Source organism: Lepidochelys kempii, chromosome 14 (genome assembly GCF_965140265.1).
Source record: "Lepidochelys kempii isolate rLepKem1 chromosome 14, rLepKem1.hap2, whole genome shotgun sequence".
NCBI lineage: Eukaryota > Metazoa > Chordata > Testudines > Cheloniidae > Lepidochelys > Lepidochelys kempii.
This window is the reverse complement of record NC_133269.1, coordinates 19,997,503-20,019,852: the sequence shown is the minus strand read 5'-3', so window position 1 is coordinate 20,019,852 and position 22,350 is coordinate 19,997,503. Positions and strand designations below refer to the sequence as shown.

Below are 22,350 nucleotides of genomic sequence, written 5' to 3'. Positions count from 1 at the left end.
CTCCTTCCCATGATTGCCAGTACTTGCAGTTTGAATGTTCTGTCACTGCTATTTAAAGAGCTATCTCATCCCTTCTCCTCTTCCTTGATGTGGTGAAGCACTGGAATGAGTTACCTAGGGAGGTGGTAGAATCTTCATCCTTAGAGATTTTAAAGGCCTGGCTTGACAAAGCCCTGGCTGGGATGATTTAGTTGAGGTTGGTCCTGCTGTGAGTAAGGGGTTGGACTAGATGACCTCCTGAGGTTTCTTCCAACCCTAATCTTCTATGATTTCCAGCCAATGTCCCTTTCTCTCCCATGGTCCTCTTCTTGAAGGAAATCCTTAGCCTGAAGTCAGATGTCACAGTCTTATTACTTGCTCTGAGTCTGAGTAACTGGCAAAATTCCTGACCAACTCTAATTCTAGAGCATTGCTTAGTTTGGGAAGGACTTTAGCGTGTGGAATTGGTTTATGGGGTCATGGCAGGGAAAGCAAAAATATTGTTTTCAAAAAACATCTTAAAAAATCAGGATTAAACTTAAAACGCCCAACATTTGAAAATATGGAAATTCCAAGATAAAGTACCCGACCTACTTTCAGTTGCCCTCCAAGGAGACAGTAGCTTCTTATATCTTCCCTTCTTTACAGGTGTATCATTAAAAATGTGCATCTGCAAGCCCTGGTTTTATAATTGATTCCATAGCTACATGTCTCTGATCCAAAGTAGGATGCTTTGCAGCCACTCTAACCTTTCTGTGCTGTAATATATCATCTGGACCTAATAATGTCCAGATGATGTAATATTTAGCTCTTACATAGTACTATACACCCAAAGACCTGAAAGTACTTTATAAAGGAGATGTGTTGTTATCTCCATTTTACAGATAGATAAACTGAGGCACAGGGAGGGAAGTGACTTTGCCCAAGGTCACCCAGTGGCAGAGTTGGGAATTGAACCCAGGTCTCTTGAGTCTCACTCCAGTGCCCTATTCACTAGACAATGGTGCTTCCCTTACCTATGAGGGTTGTGCATACTATCCCTAGCTAATGCAGCTGGCTCGCACAGAGAATCATAGATTCTGATCTTGCAAGGTACTAAGTATTCTTTAATTAACAAGTACACATCCATGAGTGGAGGGGTTTACCTTACCTATGTAAAATTTTGATCTAGAACTACCAAGGTCATTTTTTGTCACTGTTCTCTACATTTGTTATATATCATCCTGATAAAGTTCCTGTGGGGGACAGGCAAGCATCTGAATAGTTTTCATATTTTTCTTATATATGGCAATAGTATGTTCTAAAAACATTGCATTGAAATGTGTGCCCTTCAACTTGCTAGACATTTGTTCCATCATAGAGCTAGACTTTCCTAAATGGCACCATATGGGACCAAAAGTGGCCTTGTCTGATTTCAGTGAGTGATTTGATTTTGTTTGTTAGTTTTGGATTTCTTTTTAAAAGCGTCAATCAGAAGTGATGTGATCCCGGTAATAACATGTTGTAAATTACAATACATCCATTCTGTTGCATATCATGTCTTTTGTTTGAAATTGCTACACTATAATTTTAGGAGTTTGAGAAACAAAATATTTCAGTCTGTTTGGTTTGATGACAGGTATTCAGCTTCTAGCTTTTAAAAGCACTGGAACAGAATGTTTTGGGTTGTGGGAGACTTTTATTGCTTCATATTGTGTTAATGTTTTTGTTTGTTTGTTTGTTTCTTTCATTAGTATCTATAACTTTTAGCAGTTAAACTAACTCTAATTTCATCAAGCTGATTATATATGTGTCAAAATCTATTCTACTACATGGAGCTACTAACTGTGGTCTGTAACCTATCCTTTTAATCAGCTTCTGTACAAGATGACTGGATGTGATGCCACTTAAAAAAAAAGGCTCCAGAGGTGATCCTGGCAACTACAGGCCGGTAGGCCTAACTTCAATACAGGGCAAATTGGTTGAAACTATAGTAAAGAACAGAATTATCAGACACGTAGATGAACATCATTTGTTGGGGAAGAGAGAACATGGGTTTTGTAAAGGGAAATCATGCCTCACCAATCCACTAGAATTCTTTGAGAAGGTCAACAAGCATGTGCACAAGGGTGATCCAATGGATATAGTGTACTTAGATTTTCAAAAAGCCTTTGACAGGGTTCCTCACCAACGGCTCTTAAGCAAAATAGGTGTCTTGAGATAAGAGGGAAGATTCTCTTGTGGATCAGTAACTGGTTAAAAGATAGAAAACAAAGGGTAGGAACAAATGGTCAGTTTTCAGAATGGTGAGAGGTAAATAGTGGTGTTCCTCAGAGTTCTTTACTTGGACCAGTACTGTTCAGCGTATTCATAAATGATCTGGGAAAAGGGGTAAACGGTGAGGTGGCAAAATTTGCAGATGATACAAAACTACTCAAAATAGTTAAGTGCAAAGCAGAATGCAAAGAGTTACAAAGGGACCTCACAAAACTGGGTGTGCGGGCAATCAAATGGCAGATGAAATTCAATGTTGATAAATGCAAAGTAATGCACGTTGCAAAAACATAATCCCAACTATACATATAAAATGATGGAGCCTAAATTAGCTGTTACCACTCAAGAAAGAGATCTTGGCGTCATTGTCGATAGTTCTCTGAAAACATCCACCCAATGTGTAGCAGCAGTCCAAAAAGCTAAGAGAATAATGGGCATCATTAAGAAAGGGATAAATAATAAGAAAATATAATATTGCCTCTGTATAAATTTATAGTACTCCCACATCTTGAATACTGCATGCAGATGTGATCGCTCCATCTCAAAAAAGATACACTGGAGTTGGATAAGTTACAGAAAAGGGCAACAAAAATAATTAGGAATATGGAATAGTTGCCATATGAGGAGAGATTAATAAGACTGGGAATTTTCAGCTTAGAAAATAAATGACTAAAGAGGGATATGATAGAGGTCTATAAAATCATGACTGGTGTGGAGAAAGTAAATAAGGAAGTGTTATTTACTCCTCATAACAGAAGAACTAGGGGTCACCTAATGAAATTAATAGGCAGCAGGTTTAAAACAAACAAAAGGAAGTATTTCTTCGCACAACACACAGTCAACCTGTGGAACTCTTTGCCAGAGGACGTTGTGAAGGCCAAGACTATAACATCGTTCAAAAAAGAACTAAATAAGTTAATGGAAAATAGGTCCATCAATGGCTATTAGGCAGGATGGGCAGGGATGGTATCACTAGCCTCTGTTTGACAGAAGCTGGGAATGGGTGAAAAGGGATAGATCACCTGTTCTGCTCATTCCCTCTGGGGCACGTGGCATTGGCCACTGTCGGAAGACAGGATACTGGGCTAGCTGGACCTTTGGTCTGACCCAGTATGGCCGTTCTTATGGAGCAACGATGCAGAGAATTAAAAAACTAAGAACAAAAAATAGTTATTCATCAGTAACTGTACAGCTTCCTTGCAGTGATTGTCCTGGACAATTTCCTTCAGGATAATAAATAGTAAAGTTCTTAGTCTCCTTTTCCATAGTCATCATCCAACTCACTCCCCATTGTTTTCACCATAAATAACTTTATTGGCATGACCAGGTGTTGCTCAAGTTAATACATCTATCATTAGATTAATTTTAGCCCTGTTCTCAACCTAACCATGTAAAAATTATTTGCATCTCCAAAGAAATATACAGAACATTGGTTTATCCTTAAAATGTTGCTTGAATACCCATGTAAACTGACAGTACTGTACTTTTACAGGTCAGTGTATATAAATTGCATAAAAACATCTGCATTACTGTGCATATGTGAGAACAAATCCTTATAAGAGATGCAAAGAACATTTTCATGCTCTGTCCATACACATAAATGATTTGTTTTGGCTTATAAATAAGGCTGAGAGTCTGTCACGGAGGTCACAGAAATCACAAATTCCATGACCTTCCAGGACTTCTGCAGCAGCCACCTGAGGAGCTGGCGCGGCCCGGGGCCAGCCACACTGGCTGCTGCTGGGGCAGTCTCAAGCCTCCATGCCTCCCTCCCCCAGCAGCAGCAGGAGTTTGGACCTGGAAGGGAGCTCAGAGCTGGGGCAGGGAGTTGGGGCACAGGAGGGGGTGAGGGCTCCGGGTGGCGCTTACCTCGGGGGGCTCCCCGGAAGCAGCACCATGTGCCTCGGCCCCCAAATGAAGGTGTGGTCAGGCAGCTCTGCACAGTGCCTCCGCCTGCAGGCGCCACTCCCAAAGCTCCCATTGGCCATGGTTCCTGGCCAGTCGGTGCTGCGGAGCCGGCGCTTGGGGCGTGGAGAGTGCACAGTACCCCCTGGCCGCACCTCCACCTAGGATCCAAGGGAAATATTGCTGTTTCTGGGGAGCCCCGTGGAACCAGGTAGGAAACCTGTCAGCAGCAACTCCCCCCTCCCCCCGCAGAAGCAGGGCACCCCCCACAGAGCACCCCCAGGCCACCCCCCTCCAGAGCACCCACGGTGCCTCTGGGCCGCCCCTGCCCCAGAGCACCCAAGATTTAATCAGGGTATATAGGATAAGTCATGGGCTGTGAATTTTTGTTTACTGCCCGTGACCTGTCCATTACCTTTACTAAAAATGCCCATGACTAAAACATAGCCTTACTTATAACCAGTCTCATTAGGTGTTCTATATGTTGTGATGAAATAAAGGTTGTCCAAAATATCAGCATTGACCCTTAGGAGAATCTGATTAGTCTCATTGGAGTTAATTAGACTATTTGCATTGCTTAAAGTTAAGCACATGCTTAAGTGCTCTGTTGAATCAGGGCCGTAGTGAGCAAGTGGCTTTTCCAGTCTCCTTCACCTTCAAATACATTTAGCATACTTGTCCCGCTTAGGACTTGTCCCGCTTCTGGAATTTTGCTTTAATGATAAAGAAGTTTCCATTCAGTTGCAGTCCAATGTTTCTTCCTAAGCTTTTTTCATCCTACGGTTCCACCTTGGGCACTCCCACTTCCTTGGTATCTATGGTGGAGCTAATAAGTACTTGCAATAGTGAGTCAGCTGATCAACACCTGCTAATTCGTTGCCAGACTCAGCATCTCCCATCAGAATCAACATCTGCCAACAGGTTGTTTCACAGGAAAATACTGGCAGCATATACACTTTTATACATATAAGCCATGATTTTCCAACTTAGGTGCCTAAATCCATATTTAAGCACCTAAATAAAAGTGGTCTGATTTTTCAGAGGTGCTGAGCTCCCGATGTCTTCACTGGGAGTGTCTGGTACTTAGCCCCTCTGAAAGGCAGGCCATTTCTGTTTAGTGATGGGATATTCAAATATGCTTCAGTGACTTAGCAGCACAAGTCTCAGCACAGGACTATTGATTTAGGACTGGTCTTCACTACAGGGAGATGGATGCTGCTGCAATTGATGAAGCAGGGATCGATTTAGCAGGTCTAGTGAAAACCCACTAAATCGATGGCAGAGCACTCTGCGGTCGACCCCAGTATTTCACCTCTCTGAGAAGAAAGGGAAGTTGACCGGAGAGTGTCTCCCATCGACGCAGCGCAGTGAAGACACCTGGGTAAGTCAAGCTAAGCTAGGTCAACTCCAGCTACGTTATTCACATAGCTGGAGTAGTGTAACTTAGGTCAACTTACCCCAGTAGTGAAGACAAGCCCTTATAGTGGGACTTGTGTTACAAAGTCACTTAGATGTTTTTAAAAATACCATCCCTACGTGCCACAATATGGAACTAAATTTAAAAGACTTGAATCTGTGGGCCTAAAGTTAAGATCCTAAATCCCTATTTATCCATCTAAAAAGAAAAGTGGCCTGAGGAACTGAGCAACCCCAGCTCATATTGTAATTAATGAGAGCAACAGGTATCTAACTGTGGATTCAGAAGGCTAAGTTTATGCAACCAAGTTGGAGAATTTTAGCTGTAGAGCAATATTAATTATTGCATCTATAGTATACTTTGAAATGATCTTCTGGAAACAAATATATTTTCATTAGTGATTGAAACTGGCATTAAATTTGTTTATTTTTCTGTTTCCATAAACCTGCTTGTACAAATAACTTTCTTTGGAGCTGGACACAATATGCCTTTTTAACGTCAGATTTCTGTTTGACAAGTTTAGTCTCCTGGTTTGCTAGATATTTTTCCTTGTAATAAAAGTGATAATTTGTTTATCTGACATAATCCGGATATTCTGGTTTATTTCATAGTTGGGTTTATGGCATGTTTGTTTAAGGCAGCAAAGGTTGACTATGTACAGTTCCTTGCTGTGTTGGTGCTAGTCATTGAAGCTGTGAGCATTCAAAAATTTAAAATTAATAACTATATTCATGTTGTCTATCAAATCATATGTTTCTTTCCAAGACTTTTAGTTTAACCAGGTAGCATTAAGTACTGTATATATATTGTTCTGGTTTAAAATCAAGCTGTACTTCAGTTTCCCCAATTTTCCACAGAAAATCATAGAAGATAGATCAAAGTTTGTAATTTTGTGCTTTCTGAAAGCACACTGGACACAGACTTTCCATTATATATGTACTTTCATTATTAAGATTAGTATTTTTAGTAAAACTAGTAGAATTTCAGTTGTGGTGGATCTCTCAAAACTTGAATTATAGTTTCAAGATTTTTGGATTTGTTGTAAAACTTGCTATTACCAATAGGAACAGTCACAGTGCTACAGTATATGAAGTAGGAAATACTAGATTTCATTTTTTAGGCCATGATTCTGCAAAGACTTGTGCAGGTGCTGAACTTTAAGTACATGAGTAGTCTCAGTGAATTTAATGGGGCTTCTGGTGTGTTTTAAGTCCAAGATAAGCCTAAGTCTTTACAGGACAAGGGCATAAGTTAATAAATGAAAATAAACTTTATTATCAAAGAGTATATCTGTTAGGACTATTCTTCCTTTTCACTAAGGTTTCACTTTTTTCCCTAGGTGTTTACCTCCCATGGACCCACTGTGATCATGCCTACCTGGTTCTGCTCCCGAGAATGGTTTTGTCATGTGGGCAAATTTAATGAGGGTGGGAAGGTAAGTGCTACTGATAGAAACAAAATTGATACTCCATTCTTGATTCCATTTTGTTAAGAATTGTGTGTTAGCAGGACAATTGGTAGCGTTATGCTCTCAAGAGGTCTTTTCCTATTGCTATTAAATGGGCCACAGAATGTTAGTTCATGTGTGGATAACTAAACTCAAATACTACAGGGGATAAAACTGAGGAAAAGCATTTCCTCTTCTGGCTTGCAAATTTCAGAAAAGACTTCAGTTCATCAACAAACACTCCTCCAGCTTTTTGGTGTGTTTCTAGAGTTAAGGCTTTGGTGCACAGCGCTGAAACAACATTGGTTACATCTATGCATCAGCTATGGGGTGTGATTCCCAGCTCGGATAGACATACATGCACTAACTGTGCTTGAATTAGGGCCTAAAAATAGCAGTGTGGCCACAGTGGCACAGAGAGCAGCTCAGGCGAGCCACCTGAGTATAATTCTGCCCAACCTCCTTGGTACAACTTGGGCAGTTAACCTGAGCTGCTGCCTGTGCCACTGCAAACTCACTGGTAGTTTTATGTGTTAGCTCAAACAGAGCTTGCAATGTACGTATAACTGAGCTGGGAGTCTCACCTCCTAGCTGCTATGTAGACATATCCTGTGTGATGGAAGGACATTCTGATAATTAACCAGCACGCTTATATTCTACTTTGTTTCTGAATACTTGTATGTAATACTGCCAGACATAGAATTGCAGTACTGCTTAAAGAAAAGGAGTACTTGTGGCACCTTAGAGACTAACCAATTTATTTGAGCATGAGCTTTCGTGAGCTACAGCTCACTTCATCAGATGTTTACCGTGGAAACTGCAGCAGACTTTATATACACACAGAAATCATGAAACAATACCTCCTCCCACCCCACTGTCCTGCTGGTAATAGCTTATACCAGCAGGACAGTGGGGTGGGAGGAGGTATTGTTTCATGATTTCTGTGTGTATATAAAGTCTGCTGCAGTTTCCACGGTAAACATCTGATGAAGTGAGCTGTAGCTCACGAAAGCTCATGCTCAAATAAATTGGTTAGTCTCTAAGGTGCCACAAGTACTCCTTTTCTTTTTGCGAATACAGACTAACACGGCTGTTCCTCTGAGTACTGCTTAAGTAATTCCTACTCTAATTTATGTACTACTTATTACAATACTAGATTATTATCATTGCTGTTATTAGATTTACAGTACCACCTACTGACCCCAGCTGACAGTGAGGCCCCATTGTGCTAGGCACTGTAAAAATATATGGTGAGAGAGAATCGCTATCCCAAAGAGTTTACAGTCCAAATAGAAAAGATGGAGAAGGGTGGGAGGGGAAACAAAGTCCAAGTGGTGAAATGTTTTGCCTAAGATCAAACAGCAGGTCAGTGGCAGAGCTTGGAATAGGACCCAGGTCTCCTGAGTCAATCCAATGCCCTATCCAGTAGACAGACCATATGACTTTTCTTTATCTCTCTGTCTCTCTCTCTCTCTCGCTTTACCCTGGGGTTGACTTTCCATTATCTGAAGAATACCCATTTGACTTAAATCACCTCTTGAGCCTTGCCCTGTAACCATGCTAATATGGTTTGGGTTTTTTGCCTTCCTACTTTTTAAATTTTATTTTATAGCATACGTGCCTCCTGTGAGTAAAAGTGATCACCTTAAATGGCCGCAATGCCAAGTCTAAGGGTTTTTGGATTTATGATATAGGTAATACACACATAATAGTTACCTGCCAGTCAATAATAATAAAAAAAATCCTTAAATTTAGCCTCATTTCCCACAGTTTACTCCCTCCCCGAACACCTGGTGGGACAAGAGTAGCTTTGTTGGGGTGTCCAGGAGATCAACAAATCCAGGCTCTGGCAGACAGACGGGATTGAGTTCTGGAGACCAGGGACCTTCAAAGAAAATGCCCTGCTAATAGCCCCCTCATCTCTAAACCCGGGAGTCTCTTGTTCAAATGCTTCCACTGCCCACAACTGCAGGATTGTGACAAGGGAGGAAAGCAGCAATTTCCCAAGTCATCTCATCCTTAACCATTGAGGTGGGATTTTCAGAAGTGCACAGCGTTGGCCTAGCTCTTCCCTTTGGAATAAATGGGAGATTTGCCATACGCAACAATGGGAACAGAGTTACTGGTCAACACTGGGTTGTCTTTGTTTGTGTATATGTTGACTTGACTCATCATCTGACTTGTTAATCATATCTCTCCACCTTCTTGAGTTAGTATTAATTATGCAATCTACAGGTGTCAGGTTGCTGCCAGTAAACAGAGAAATAGATCAAGAAATCTCTAGATTCTAGTCTTTCCATTTGCAAAACTGTTTCCACACAAAAAGCTGCATTTCTCACTTGGAATTAAATCTGAACACCTGTTCTTCATATGTCAAATGTTGGAGAGGTTGTGATTTGAAGAACTAAGTAAACAAAGCACATGGAATAATCAAATGTTAACCAATGTCTAAATCCTTCTTATTAGTAAAGTATATCTAATTTTCCCAATGCTTCATGGGAGATTTAAAGCATTTGCTTACGAAGACTCCATTTTATTAACAAACTTCCTCTCCTTCAAGATGTTCATTCACTACAAAGACATATTTTCTCTGCATTAGCATTATTGCAATATCCAAACAGAATTATAAATGACTTCTTCTGAAATGGGGCTTGTCTACTTGTGACTAAAAATCTTGACTGTACATCAAAGGGCACAATTACAAATATACTTTGTGCGCTATCCAAGTACAATGATAAAAATCCTATTACACAATGTAAATAAGGAGAATGGAATGGCTATCGCTGTTATATGTATTTAATTATGTTTGTTCAGTTCCATTATATGTAAGTGAGGAGAATATTTAGTTATTTAATCATAAGAGCCAGGGTTGAAATATTTTGAAGTAGAGAAAGCAAGTTATCCAGTAAAGCTGACTGACTGACTCTACTAACTTTCATATAATTGCCTTGCAAGTAACTGATTTTAATATGTGTTCATGGTATGCTGAGTAATATGGAATACCACTGAAATCTAGGCAAGAATATAAAGATTTTAATGACAACCACTTCATTTAGGATAGTGTCCTCTCTACAGTACATCCAGAGGTAGGAGGATGGTGGTATAATGAATGTATTTTTGAGGAACTTTATCAGAAAACTGAAGAGAGAGACTTCCTGGAGTGCATCCATCCCACACAAATTAAATTTAGTGACCTCTGTTATTGGAACGAGTGGCAAGATTTTATTTACAATTTTTGAGCTTAGTATGTGAAAGTTTTCTCTTTGGGAAACTTGTGTGTGTGACGCCATCTAATTTATTTGATCAAGTGTGTGGCACCTTGCTTGTAAATTTATTCCAACACATAGAAATGTTATTAAAAAGCCATCACTGGCTTCACATATGTGTCACAAAGAGAATGAAGGGTTCCAGCTTTATGTACAGTTTCCTGGTATCATTAAATGACTGGTACATTTCAAAACTTGATTGCCCATGAGAATCGGGGACTGATAACCTTGGCCAGGAACAGATATAGTGGAGGCTGGTGCTCTGTGAAGTTTCCACTATATATCTTTATCATAGCACCTCAACCTTTGGCCAACAACATCTTTTGCTATTCTAGTTATGGGTCTGCACATAGCTCTGCCTAAACATATCCTCCCTCCTTCAGTCATTAGACTACAGAGCTTTGCCCTGTCTCTTGTGGACATCCAAGTAAAAGTTAAAGATCCCATGGTGCTTTTGGAAAAGACAAATAACCTGCATCCTGGCCAACATTTTCTTAATTCTAATGTCTTGTGTGAACTATTTGTAAGTGTGTAATTGTAAGCTACACAATTACTACACTATGATACCCTAACTTACTGCTTGGTAAATACTTTTGAGAAACTTAAAGCACATAAGACATAGGTAACCCCAAAATCTTTTCTGGCCTGCCTAACCAGCAAACTCCTCTTCTTCAAACTTCTGCTGAACAAAGGAGAATCAAAAATGGCAGTTTGCATAATTGTGCTTTTATATGGACAAACTTCACCATGAGATTAGAGTGAGAAATACCACAATTATTTTATCCCTGATACCCAGGGCAGATCAGTGTAAAATATTGTCTTCTCTAACTAAATGCTCCGTCTATCCTGCCCCCCTAACCCCACCCCCAACTTTAACATTCCTTTTTAAGTGTATCCAGACTAGAATTTTACGTAAATCTTGCCCCGTTTTAAAACTTACCTAAAAGTGCAAACAGAGGGAAATTATTTTTAATGAGCCCCAGGTGTAATCATGTAGCATGAGCAGCTAGCATTTCTGAATACAAACTGCAGTTCAGAATGCAGTGGCTCGCTCTCAGCTCTGATCTGTTCCTGTGATAAAGGGTCATGGAAAGGAGGAACTGAGGTGGGGTTGAAATACATCTTGGTGCACAGGAGAATGCAGTGAATACTCCAAATGTCTAAAGGAGCTTTATAGCCTTTGAGGGGCTCGCTAGTACCTTTCTCCATTTCTCTGGGCCAGAAGAAAACTGTCAGAATTCCCTCAAGAAACCAAGCATTTATAATAAGCCCTGGAAGCTGAAAGGTTAAGGAGAAATTTGTGGGGTTTTGGAACATGAATTAGAATATTGTCAGACTGTCAAATGACCTGTCAAGGTGCTCTGGGGGAAAAATGAGGACAAAACACAGGCTCTGATATTCTTGGCATGGTACAGTTAAAGCTGAACAGAGATCAGTATTTGAGTAGTATCCAGGAAGAAAAGAAAGTGCTGGAGTCAATGATAAATTATGCTTACATAGTATTTGAAAACCCACCTCCTCCCCCCACTTCTGAAGACATTTCTTGCTAGTGTATTATTAAGCGCACTTTAGAATTCACCCTGCCCTGACCCTTTGGCTTTCACCTTTTCCTTGTTTAATTTAATTGCTATTTGCCAGTAGAGCAGAAATGTTTCTCTTTTAGAAGAAAGAAAATGTGCAGAGTCTCTAGTAACCCTTTAACTTTATTTAGCAAACACTGAAGCAAATATAACATTGTCACAGATTTCCTGTTTTATAATCAGGGCAAAATGATTTAAAGGCCTTATCAGGGTATGAGCAAAGGGACAGAGTCACAGATCTAAAGAAAGATTAAGAGGCTTAAGAGTGTTTTGGATAATTCTGAAGAAAAGCCAATTCAAATATTACTCAGTGCAATAATTTAAGAGAAAAAGAGTACTTGTGGCACCTTAGAGACTAACCAATTTATTTGAGCATAAGCTTTCGTGAGCTACAGCTCACTTCATCGGATGCATACTGTGGAAAGTATGGAAAGTACACAAGATCTTTTTATACACAAAAAGCATGAAAAAATGGGTGTTTACCACTACAAAAGGTTTTCTCTCCCCCCACCCCACTCTCCTGCTGGTAACAGCTTATCTAAAGTGATCACTCTCCTTACAATGTGTATGATAATCAAGGTGGGCCATTTCCAGCACAAATCCAGGGTTTAACAAAAACATCTAGTGGGGTGGGAGGAGGTATTGTTTCATATTCTCTGTGTGTATATAAAGTTTGCTGCAGTTTCCACGGTATGCATCCGATGAAGTGAGCTGTAGCTCACGAAAGCTCATGCTCAAATAAATTGGTTAGTCTCTAAGGTGCCACAAGTACTCCTTTTCTTTTTGCGAATACAGACTAACACGGCTGTTACTCTGAAACCTGTTATTGTAAGGAGAGTGATCACTTTAGATAAGCTGTTACCAGCAGGAGAGTGGGGTGGGGGGAGAGAAAACCTTTTGTAGTGGTAAACACCCATTTTTTCAATTTAAGAGTAACTTATGCAACTTCTAATGGGTCCTCCAGCCTATTTCTGGTGACTGTCCTAATGGAAGTCAAACTAATAACAGTTTCATGAAATAAAGTTAACAAGATTTTCTTAAAACAGAAAAATTTCATGTAACATATGCAAAGATAGAGTACCAAGCCTATAAGATCCTGGAGATTTTGGATTATGTTCTGTCAGTCAATGCTCAGCATTGGAAAAAAATTCAGTGCATACCCACAAATCTAGCTTGCTTGAAACGTCTAAGGCTATGTCTACACTGCAAAGTTAAGATGCGATTGCAGCATGGGTAGGCGTACTTGTGTTAGCTTTAGTGTAGACATGGTAGCATGGGCTTCAGCACAGGCTAGCAACCAGACTGGTGTAGCCCACACTGAATCCCATGATACCACATCTACAATGCTATTGTGTCTATTGTGTTACCTGTGCTAGCTAGATTAAAGCTAAATTGGATCTGCCTACCCATGTTACAATCACACCTTCACTTTGCAGTGTAGACATACCATAAGAAGCTACACCAGGGTGTGCAAGATGGAATTATCCCAGATGGCCTGGGAATAACAGATGGCAGTCTGCCACAGTGCATGTGGTGCCAGCTGCTAGGCCCACCAGTCATATTGTGGTATTCAGTGTCACTGTAGATCCATGGTTAGCTACAAATGGGACATAATTCCATAGATTCTAAAGCCAGAAAGGATCCGTGTGATTATCTAGACTGACCTGCTGTATACCCCAGATCATAGACTGTCACTGAATAATTTCTGCCTCAAGGCCGTATTTTGTGGTTGAGCTAGATCTTATATTTTAGAAAGACAGGCAATCTTGATTTGAAGACTTCAAGTGATGGGGAATCCATCACATCCCTTGGTAAATTGTTCCAATTATTAATTACCCTAACAGCTACATTTAGGCAAGGTGCAATTTTTTATCTAGCTTCAACTTCCAGCGATTGGACAGCGGTTCACAAGCACATGTGCTCTCATCAGCAGTAAACTCTAGGGCAGTGGTTCTCAACCAGGGGTATGCATACTCCTGGGAATACGCAGAGGTCTTCCGGGGGGTACAGCAACTCATCTAGATATTTGCACAGTTTTAAAACAGGCTATGTAAAAAGCACTAACGAAATCAGTACAAACTAAAATTTCATACAGACAACTTGTTTATACTGCTTTATATACTATACACTGAAATGTAAGTACAATATTTATATTCTAGTTGATTTACCTTATAATTATATAGTAAAATGAGAAAATAAGCAATTTTCCAGTAATACTGTGCTGTGACATTTTTGTATTTTTATGTCTGATTTTGTAAGCAAGTAGTTTTTAAGTGAGGTGTAGAGGGTACACAAGACCAATCAGACTCCTGACAGAGGTACAGTAGTCTGGAAAGGTTGCGAGGCACTGCTCTAGAAGGCAGCAGTTTTAGCAAGCATGTTCCTGTTGCTGAGATGAGCCTTAAAAAGTCCCCTTCAGTACAGTATGTTGGCCTGAAGTGAGTGAACTTTCTTTGAGACAGGATGTCTCTTGTGCCAGATGTATATCCAGCAACATGCTGCTAACACCACAGCACATGCTGCTGCTGTAATTTTAAAATTTAGCTCTTGGGTCTTTCTAGGAATAAGTATTTTGATCAATAAGAATTTGGAAGTTCATTCTATAACTGTTTTGTACTATGTTATTTCCATTTAATCAGTTGAATGGCTTTTAGTGCAACTCCAATGTAATATTACTATTGCAGTGTTTTGGAGTTGTTTTTTTTAAATGCATGGCCTACGGTATAAGGTATGGAATGAATAAGCTTTAAAACTTTGGCAGCAGAATCCTGCTAAAATACTTCATTAATCAGGTAAGTATGGAGACAAAAGTTATTTCCTCTTCCACTCACTCTTTCTCTCAGCACTTTGAGATTCCTCTGAGGACTGAGATAAATTTGGCTCCCTCTGGTTCCAGCCTTTTCCATCATACGCTTATCAGTAAGAAAAAAAAGTGTTCCCAATTACAGCCTGATTTCTCGAGTGTTCTGATCAAGAAATTTGGCTAGCTCTCCTTCCACACAATTCAGATTTTCCTTATATATTAATAGCATAGTTGCAATGGTAGATTTACCTTTCTTGTCCTGTTTTTTTAAACAAGGCATGTAAAACCTAATTATAAAATCTATAGGACTGGATTCCCCAGTTTTGCCAGCTGGAGATTTCTCAATATAGGGCAAATTTCCATCTGCACAAGGCTAACAGACGCAGCTCCACTGCCTTCCACACCAGCTTTCCCACCACCACCTCCTACACTGGAACTGTACTGCTAGGTGTAAAGAGGAAAGAAAGAGGACATAGAGGAAGCAGCGGGATATGTCAAAGTGGGGTGTGGATGCATCAGAGGAGGAGGGAACATGTGGGCATAATTCTCATCTGGCAGAAGATCTTCCACCAGCACCTAACTTAAAGCAGCCTTCTTGCCAGCTTTAGCTTATACTGGAGCCAAACAGCTAAGAATTAGGGAGTAATTGTCAGTAGCACCCCTCCCTGCCGTTCATTATGCCTATGTTTAGCTCAGGAACAATGGAGAATTGAGCCCATAATGCAAGATAGGTAGTTCTCTTAAAAGCATTTAGGAAAGTGTCAGACCTATACTCAGTATTACCCTCTACTTTTTGTTTCATTTGCTCTCAAATAAAGGGAATACTGAATACTGTGGTAATGCAAGCTTCTTTTTAATGGCAAGCACCATCATTCTTAGGGAAAGGTCTCAATTTTTATTTCTCCATTTTATACAAATGGAAGAGCAGAAAATGCGAAGTGTGGTTGAGATTTTCAGAGCCAACTAGGAAATTTAGTTACATAACTTCCATTAATTTTAATGGGAGTTGTGTGGCTAACTCCCCTAGTTGACTTTGAAAATATTAACCAGTGTATGTGTGGTGTGCCTATGGTACATATGTAGAGATATGTGATAAATTATAGAATTAAGTGATTTATTGCCTTCTTCATGCAACTTCACCACCCCTATATCCACTGATCCATTGTTCACAATAGAGCCTGGAACACTCAAGCATCTGAACGCCAACCATTTTAAACAAAAACAACCTGCCAGAAGAATAGTCCCTTCTGCTCCCCTTCAAATAAATAGCTTATCCCCCAAAGTATATTGCTCAGTGGTATGAGGTGTTCCATCCTGAACCATTGGTATGTCTTGTGACATAGGTCTAGGAATAGGTACTTTATATGTGAAAAATCAGGCCCCCGGTATCTCAAGTTGGGGATCTGGAAATTGGGACTTTCAAAATTGGTTGACACTATTGAAAATATTGTTCTTACTCTCTCTACCTCAGTTCCCCATCTGTAAAATGCAGATATGAATAAGTCTCACAGGAGTTGTTAAAGATAAATTCATTAATGTTTCTGAGACACTTGAGATACCATTGTGATGAATGCAATCGAGAAACCTCTGAAGAAATAAAAATATTATTTATTCAGTTCATGTTTAAGATGATGTGCATTATGGCAATACATTTACCTACTTTTGGATTTGATGTACTATCTGAAGCCGAAAAAGAAAAGGAGTACTTGTGGCACCTTAGAGACTAACAAATGTATTAGAACATAAATAAATATATTTGTTAGTCTCTAAGGTGCCACAAGTACTCCTTTTCTTTTTACGGATACAGACTAACACGGCTGCTACTCTGAAACCTATCTGAAGCCTCTGCTGCTGTCCATTGTTGGAAATAGGATACTAGACTTAGGTGGACCATGGGTCTGATTCAGTCTGGCAATCCCTGTGTTCTAGTAACTTAACAGATAGGGTCATACAGCAAACGTTGAGAATAATAGGAAATATTGAACAGATGCCTCATTTAATGAGTCTGAGGTCCTTTGAGAAAAAACTCTCTTGTGATTATGTAAGTAAAGATTGTATCATAGTGCGTACACATGGAGGCAGAATTAAAGTTTCTACTATAATTCTGACATTACCTAACTTTTGAGAGCTTCACTTTGCAACCTTAATGGTTTTTTAATGTAGTTTTGGTTTTGTATGGAATAATAGTACATTTGGATAATCTGTTCTGAGCAACTGCACAGAAAAACAAAGGAACATTCAGTACAGTAACTGGTATTCAGACAGGATATAGGTACCATGAGTTCTGCAGCCAAAATTCTATTTGTTTTTTGTTTAGGTTTATTTTCAGTAGTTAAAATTCTGCAAGGGTCTAGATTGTTATCTATAGAGGGTTTGTTTTCTATTTGCTGTTGGAAAATTGCCCCCAAATGCTCTTCCTGCTGTTAAATACCAGGATAGCGGTAAACTGGGCGAGGTAGCATCTTTTACTAGCCCAACTTCTGTTGGTGAAAGAGACAAGCTTTTGAGCTGCACAAAGCTCTTCTTCAGGAAAGAGGTAAACCAACCTTTCAAAAGAGATGTGAGATGCTGCTAAGTCGTCTTTGCTACATGGTTCTGTCACTTGGAACCCCTTTTGAACTAGTTGTTGGCTTATTTAATACATGAAAAAGGTGTTTTTATTTTGTCTTTTGTGTAACTAAAAATATACACTGAAGACCTTTTATGAAGCATGTGAAGTTTCCTTGCTGATGATCCATTATTAGTGAACTTTGTGAAGCATGTTATTGAAACGAAAATCCTAGGATAATACATTATATCTATCTTAGCCAGGGCCCTCCAGCTGCAGTTTCTGAGGCAAAGGAGAGAATTCTGCACTAGTTTTTTATAGAATTTATGGCTTTTCTATAGTGATCTGGAGTCTTGAACAATTTTGAGTAGCAGGAGTAGAATTATAACAAAACAAAACCCTAGTAGAAGTGGAAAGGGCCATGGTGTGTATAAGTCCAGGTGGAATGTTAGTAGTAACAAACTGTTCTAAAGAGCATCTGGAGTTATTTTTTGCTTATTTTCTGGGTTGCTGTTACATATTTCACTGACTTGTGATATTGTGCTATTCAACTGTCTTCGTGGAGTGCGAAAATTATTTGCAGGATACATTTTAGCTGCATTACTGTATATCTTGTTATTCTGTACTTTTATCTAAAGCCATCAGTTTTCAAAAAGCATTAAAAAATATCCCTAGAGTGGTTGCAGATCCTTCTACTTTGAAAGGTGGTACCAGTGTGAGATGGATTTCTAGTGATTAAAACGGGAAATACAGCTGGAACTGATAATATCTCAAAATGGAAGAAACTGCTATAGTGCAAGCACCGTACATATCCCAGAGCCCTAAGTAGTCCTGTCCCTGCAGGACCCATGGCATAGTCAACATCTTTCCATCCCTTGCAAAATATATGCATTTCCTTTGGCAATGCTGCTCCTTCATTAGCTGAGAGGTCACTGCTGAGCAATGCAAGGCATCTGCTCATCCCTGGGAACTGGGCACATTGCTCTGAAATGCCCCTTTCAGCAGAAGAAATAGAAAATAGGGTCCAAGAATCAAATCCCAGTTTTAGAGGGATCATTTTATTTTGACAATAACTGTTTTTAATCAGTTTATGCTCAAATATGTTGCTAAATGTTTCGGCCATAGCAGTTTTAAGGATGAAAATGAGACTCCACATGAAAATGATTTACCAATATTTGCAAGTGGTGTAATGATATTTCCAAACCAGAATTTGACAAGTGCAGTAGACTGATATTTAATAAAACCATGCACTCAGCCTGACTCAACTTAGTGTGTGATTTAGGGAACAAAGAATTTCAGTCTAAATGGTATTTTATTTTCTTTCTGATGGGAACAGCTGCTTTCTCTTCCTGCACCCTCACCCAGATTCCTTTAGTGACCTCTGAAGCATTAGATATCCATGTAAATTGCAAACTGCACAAAGCTCTGTGAAAGCTTGCTCCGGCATCTGAGCACTAGGATGAGAAAACTGGGCAAGTGTCTCATAATATAAACATACCAATTAGAGATGGGCCATTGTCACCCAGCAATTGGATTTGAATCCACACTTCCCCAGAGTTTGGGAGTGGGATCAGATTCAGTGTTCCAGCTCAACCAATTATAGAGAGAGACCTGAGTTGCAAAATTTAGAACTAGTTCTAGTTCTGAGCTCTCCCAGAATGCAGAGGGGGTTGTATTGTGTGTCCTGGAGTCATCCTTTAGTGTACTAAACTGTTCCTCCATGGCTGTTTAGTCCAGGCCAGTTCTTAGGTATACTCTAAATGTGATGACATTAACAACACATTAAACTGTGTTAGTCACTTTGGGAGCTAGAAAGCCTCTACTGCAGTAAGGTGTTCTGCCCATGGCTGAGGACCACAGAGTGAGTCTGTGTCCAGCAGCCTCCACCAGGAACCCCTTTTTTACTCATTGCAACAAATTGTCTCTTCTCTGCTAAAACAGACACTACAGTTCCATCTCTAATCATAAATTTACACCTCTCTTTCCCCACATACTACCAATAATGTGAACTTGAATGAGGGGCAGGGTCCAAGTTTGTAGAAATTATTTATTTTAATTGTATTTTCTTAATGCTGTGAGGAGCACACAAGCTATGGCAATAGCCAGAATATTTTAATCATTTTAATTAGTTAGTGTATTTATTATTTTTTCTGTAGAAATAAAATACCTGGCAATAAATACATAAGCTTTAGTCTGTTTCTGCCTACCTGATGTCCTGAGATAGTGAATATAAATTTTTCTCTCTTTCTCTTCTTTGTGTTTGTCTTTGTTATATTGCCTCTTCAGCTTTTACTAGGTGCCACACTCAAATACTGAATGAATACTCCTTGTATTGTATGTTTATTTGCATGATAGTCATGTGATCTCTCAGAAACAATGAGTGGGAGGAGAGAAAAACAGTGTATGAAAATGTGTGTGATAATTATACGTTTTAAACCATGTTTTACTTTAATTTTTTCAAATGGTTGCACCATTGCTAAGTACAAACACATACTTTCCATCCTTTATAATGACATATAGAATAGGGCCATGCTTTTCAAGGTGCTTTTGTAATCTGAGGTATGGCTAACATGTAATAGAGTACCACTGGCCATATCACTGCCCCTTTTATGCTTTGTCTAAGGCATGACCTTTTTTTTTTTTTTTTTTTTTTTTAAGTCTGAAGCAAGGTTGTCTCATTGATCATGTTTGAGGTCCTAACTCAATCATTGGAGTATGGTTGGACTGCTTATCCCAAATTCATTGCTCTACAAAGCAGGTTAGAAATATTGCATAAGTAAAGCTAAGTTTTTGTCACAGATATTTTAGTAAAACTCATGGACAGGTCATGGGCAATAAACAAAAATTCACAGCAGCCCATGACTTGTCCCTGACTTTCACTAAAAATGTCCCTAACAAAATGTGGAGGTGGGTTCAGCACCCACTGCTGCTGGGGCTCCCGGGTCCCCCACCGCTGCGGTCAGTGGGAGTTCTTGGGTCCCCCACCACCGTGGGGAGTGGAAGCTGCGGGGTCATCCTGCCTGTGGGGCTGGGACGCTACAGGGTTCCCTTGCCCCGGGGCGGCTGGGCAGTCATGATGGGGGTCCCCCGCCAGCGACCACGGCTGGGAGCTGCAGAGTTCCCCAGCTGCCCGCCACGGCTGGTCAGCTGCGGGGGGTCCCCTTCCCGCCCACCATGGCTGGGCAGTTGTGGGGACTGCCCGCTGCATCTGGGCAGCTGCGGGGAGTCCCCATTGCTCCTGGCTGGACAGCTGCAAGGTGTCTTCACCAGTGAGGGGGCTGGGAGCTGGGGGGAGGGGGGAGCTGGCTGGGAGCTCCAGCCTGGGGGCAGAAAATATCATGGAGGTCAATAGAAGTCACGGATTCCATGACTTCCGTGACATAATCATAGCTTTATTCATAAGACTTCTAATACTTCTTAGATGGTGTTGGTTCAGGAATTCTGGGAGAACAACTTTTCTTGCATTGCTTCAGTACTGCTGCTTCCAGTCCTAGTCAGAAGCAGAGACCAGTTCATGAAAATTAAAAGGAAAGAAAACAACACTGAACTTTTTCAAACCTTAAATCAGTCTAAGGTTTGGCTCTCATTTTATTGGACCTGGTTAACCTGTCCCTAGTGGGGACCAATATGAAACTTTGAATGGGAGCCAACGAAAGAACTGTAACTCTGTAAATAACACTGTTATAAAGTCACAGATTCCATTAAATAAATTATTTGATTACTTAACATTTTAGGTTTCATGAACTTTTAAGCAGTTCAGTTTGCCTCTTTTGGGGCTATCATGCATAAAGCTTTACAAGCCTGGTCAAAATGAAAAGACCTTTCTTTTGCTATTCTTGTCTCCGTAGTCAGCATTGTGCTCACAGGGCTTCAGTTTCAAGCAGTGTTGACTGGTTTTCAACAAGCATTATCTTATATTTGGGTAAATTTCTTTAAAGACCCATTAGACAACTTTTAGGTCTACACAAAAAGAGATTCAGGAGACAAATTTTAAAACTATTTTGTGACGCACTCTATATATACAGTGTGAATATAATGTAACTAAAATATGCTTCATGCAAAATGTCTCTTGTAAGGTATCATTACAAAGCTTATAATCTACTGAGTGTGGTCATCCTATTTATATAAATGTATCACTCTTGTATCTGAAACTAGAAATATGAAATATAACTCCAAGGGCCTATTGTAGTTATGCAAAGTGTGGGCCATTAATGGCGGTTTGGAATCTTGATGGCTCCCATCAACCAGGACAACTGACTGTGGATAGATAGCTCTGTTTGCAGGCAGCCCTTCCTGTGAGTCAGTCTGAGAGGAATGAAGGCTTGGGGGTCTCACAGGACATGTGATCATGTCACCTGAACTGGAATCCATCTTTTACCTGTTTTTTTCCACTGAGAAGGAGGGGTAGGAACCCAGAGGGACAAAGGATTCCTGCCTCATGCAAAAGATATATAAGTGGGTGGATCAGAACAAGGATGGCAGCCATCATGAGGAATCCCCTAGCTACCACCTGAGCTGGAACAAGGGCTATACCAGGGGAAAGGATTGTGCCCAGACTAGGAAGGTGTCCAGCTCCAGTCTATGAAAGAAACTTATTGAAACATCTCTAAGGGTGAGATTTTATCTGTATTCAGTTTTTATTACTGTGCTAGACTTAGAGTGGCATGTTTTATTTTATTTTGCTTGGTAATTCACTTTGTTCTGTCTGTTACTACTTGGAACCACTTAAATCCTACTTTCTGTACTTAAAAAAATCACTTTTTACTTATTAATTAACCCAGAGTATGTATTAATACTTTGGGGGGAGGGGGAACAGCTGTGGATATCTCTCTATCAGTGTTATAGAGGGCAAACAATTTATGAGTTTACCCTGTATAAGCTTTATACAGGGTAAAACGGATTTATTTGGAGTTTGGACTCCATTGGGAGTTGGACATCTGAGTGTTAAAGACAGGCACACTTCTGTAAGCTGCTTTCAATTGAGCCTACTGTCGTTAGGGGTTGTGGTTCAGACCTGGGTCTGGGTTTGCAGCAGGCTCGTGGGCCTGGCTCAAACCAGGCAGGGCACTGAAGTCCTAAGCTGACAAGGCAGGAAAGCAGGAGCAGAAGTAGTCTTGGCACATCAGGTGGCAACTCTCAGGGGGTTTCTGTG

The 22,350-nt window shown here is 40.1% G+C and overlaps 1 protein-coding gene across 6 annotated transcripts in view; it reads left to right on the top strand.

Annotated features, from left to right (window-relative positions):
- Positions 1-22,350, top strand: part of B3GNTL1 (UDP-GlcNAc:betaGal beta-1,3-N-acetylglucosaminyltransferase like 1) — a 295,947-nt gene that overhangs the window by 222,524 nt on the left and 51,073 nt on the right. For all 6 annotated transcript variants that reach the window (XM_073311998.1, XM_073311995.1, XM_073311993.1 and 3 more), the window contains one exon: positions 6,894-6,989. In XM_073311998.1, the coding sequence (XP_073168099.1) occupies positions 6,894-6,989 (96 nt within the window). The remainder of the gene's footprint in view (positions 1-6,893; positions 6,990-22,350) is intronic.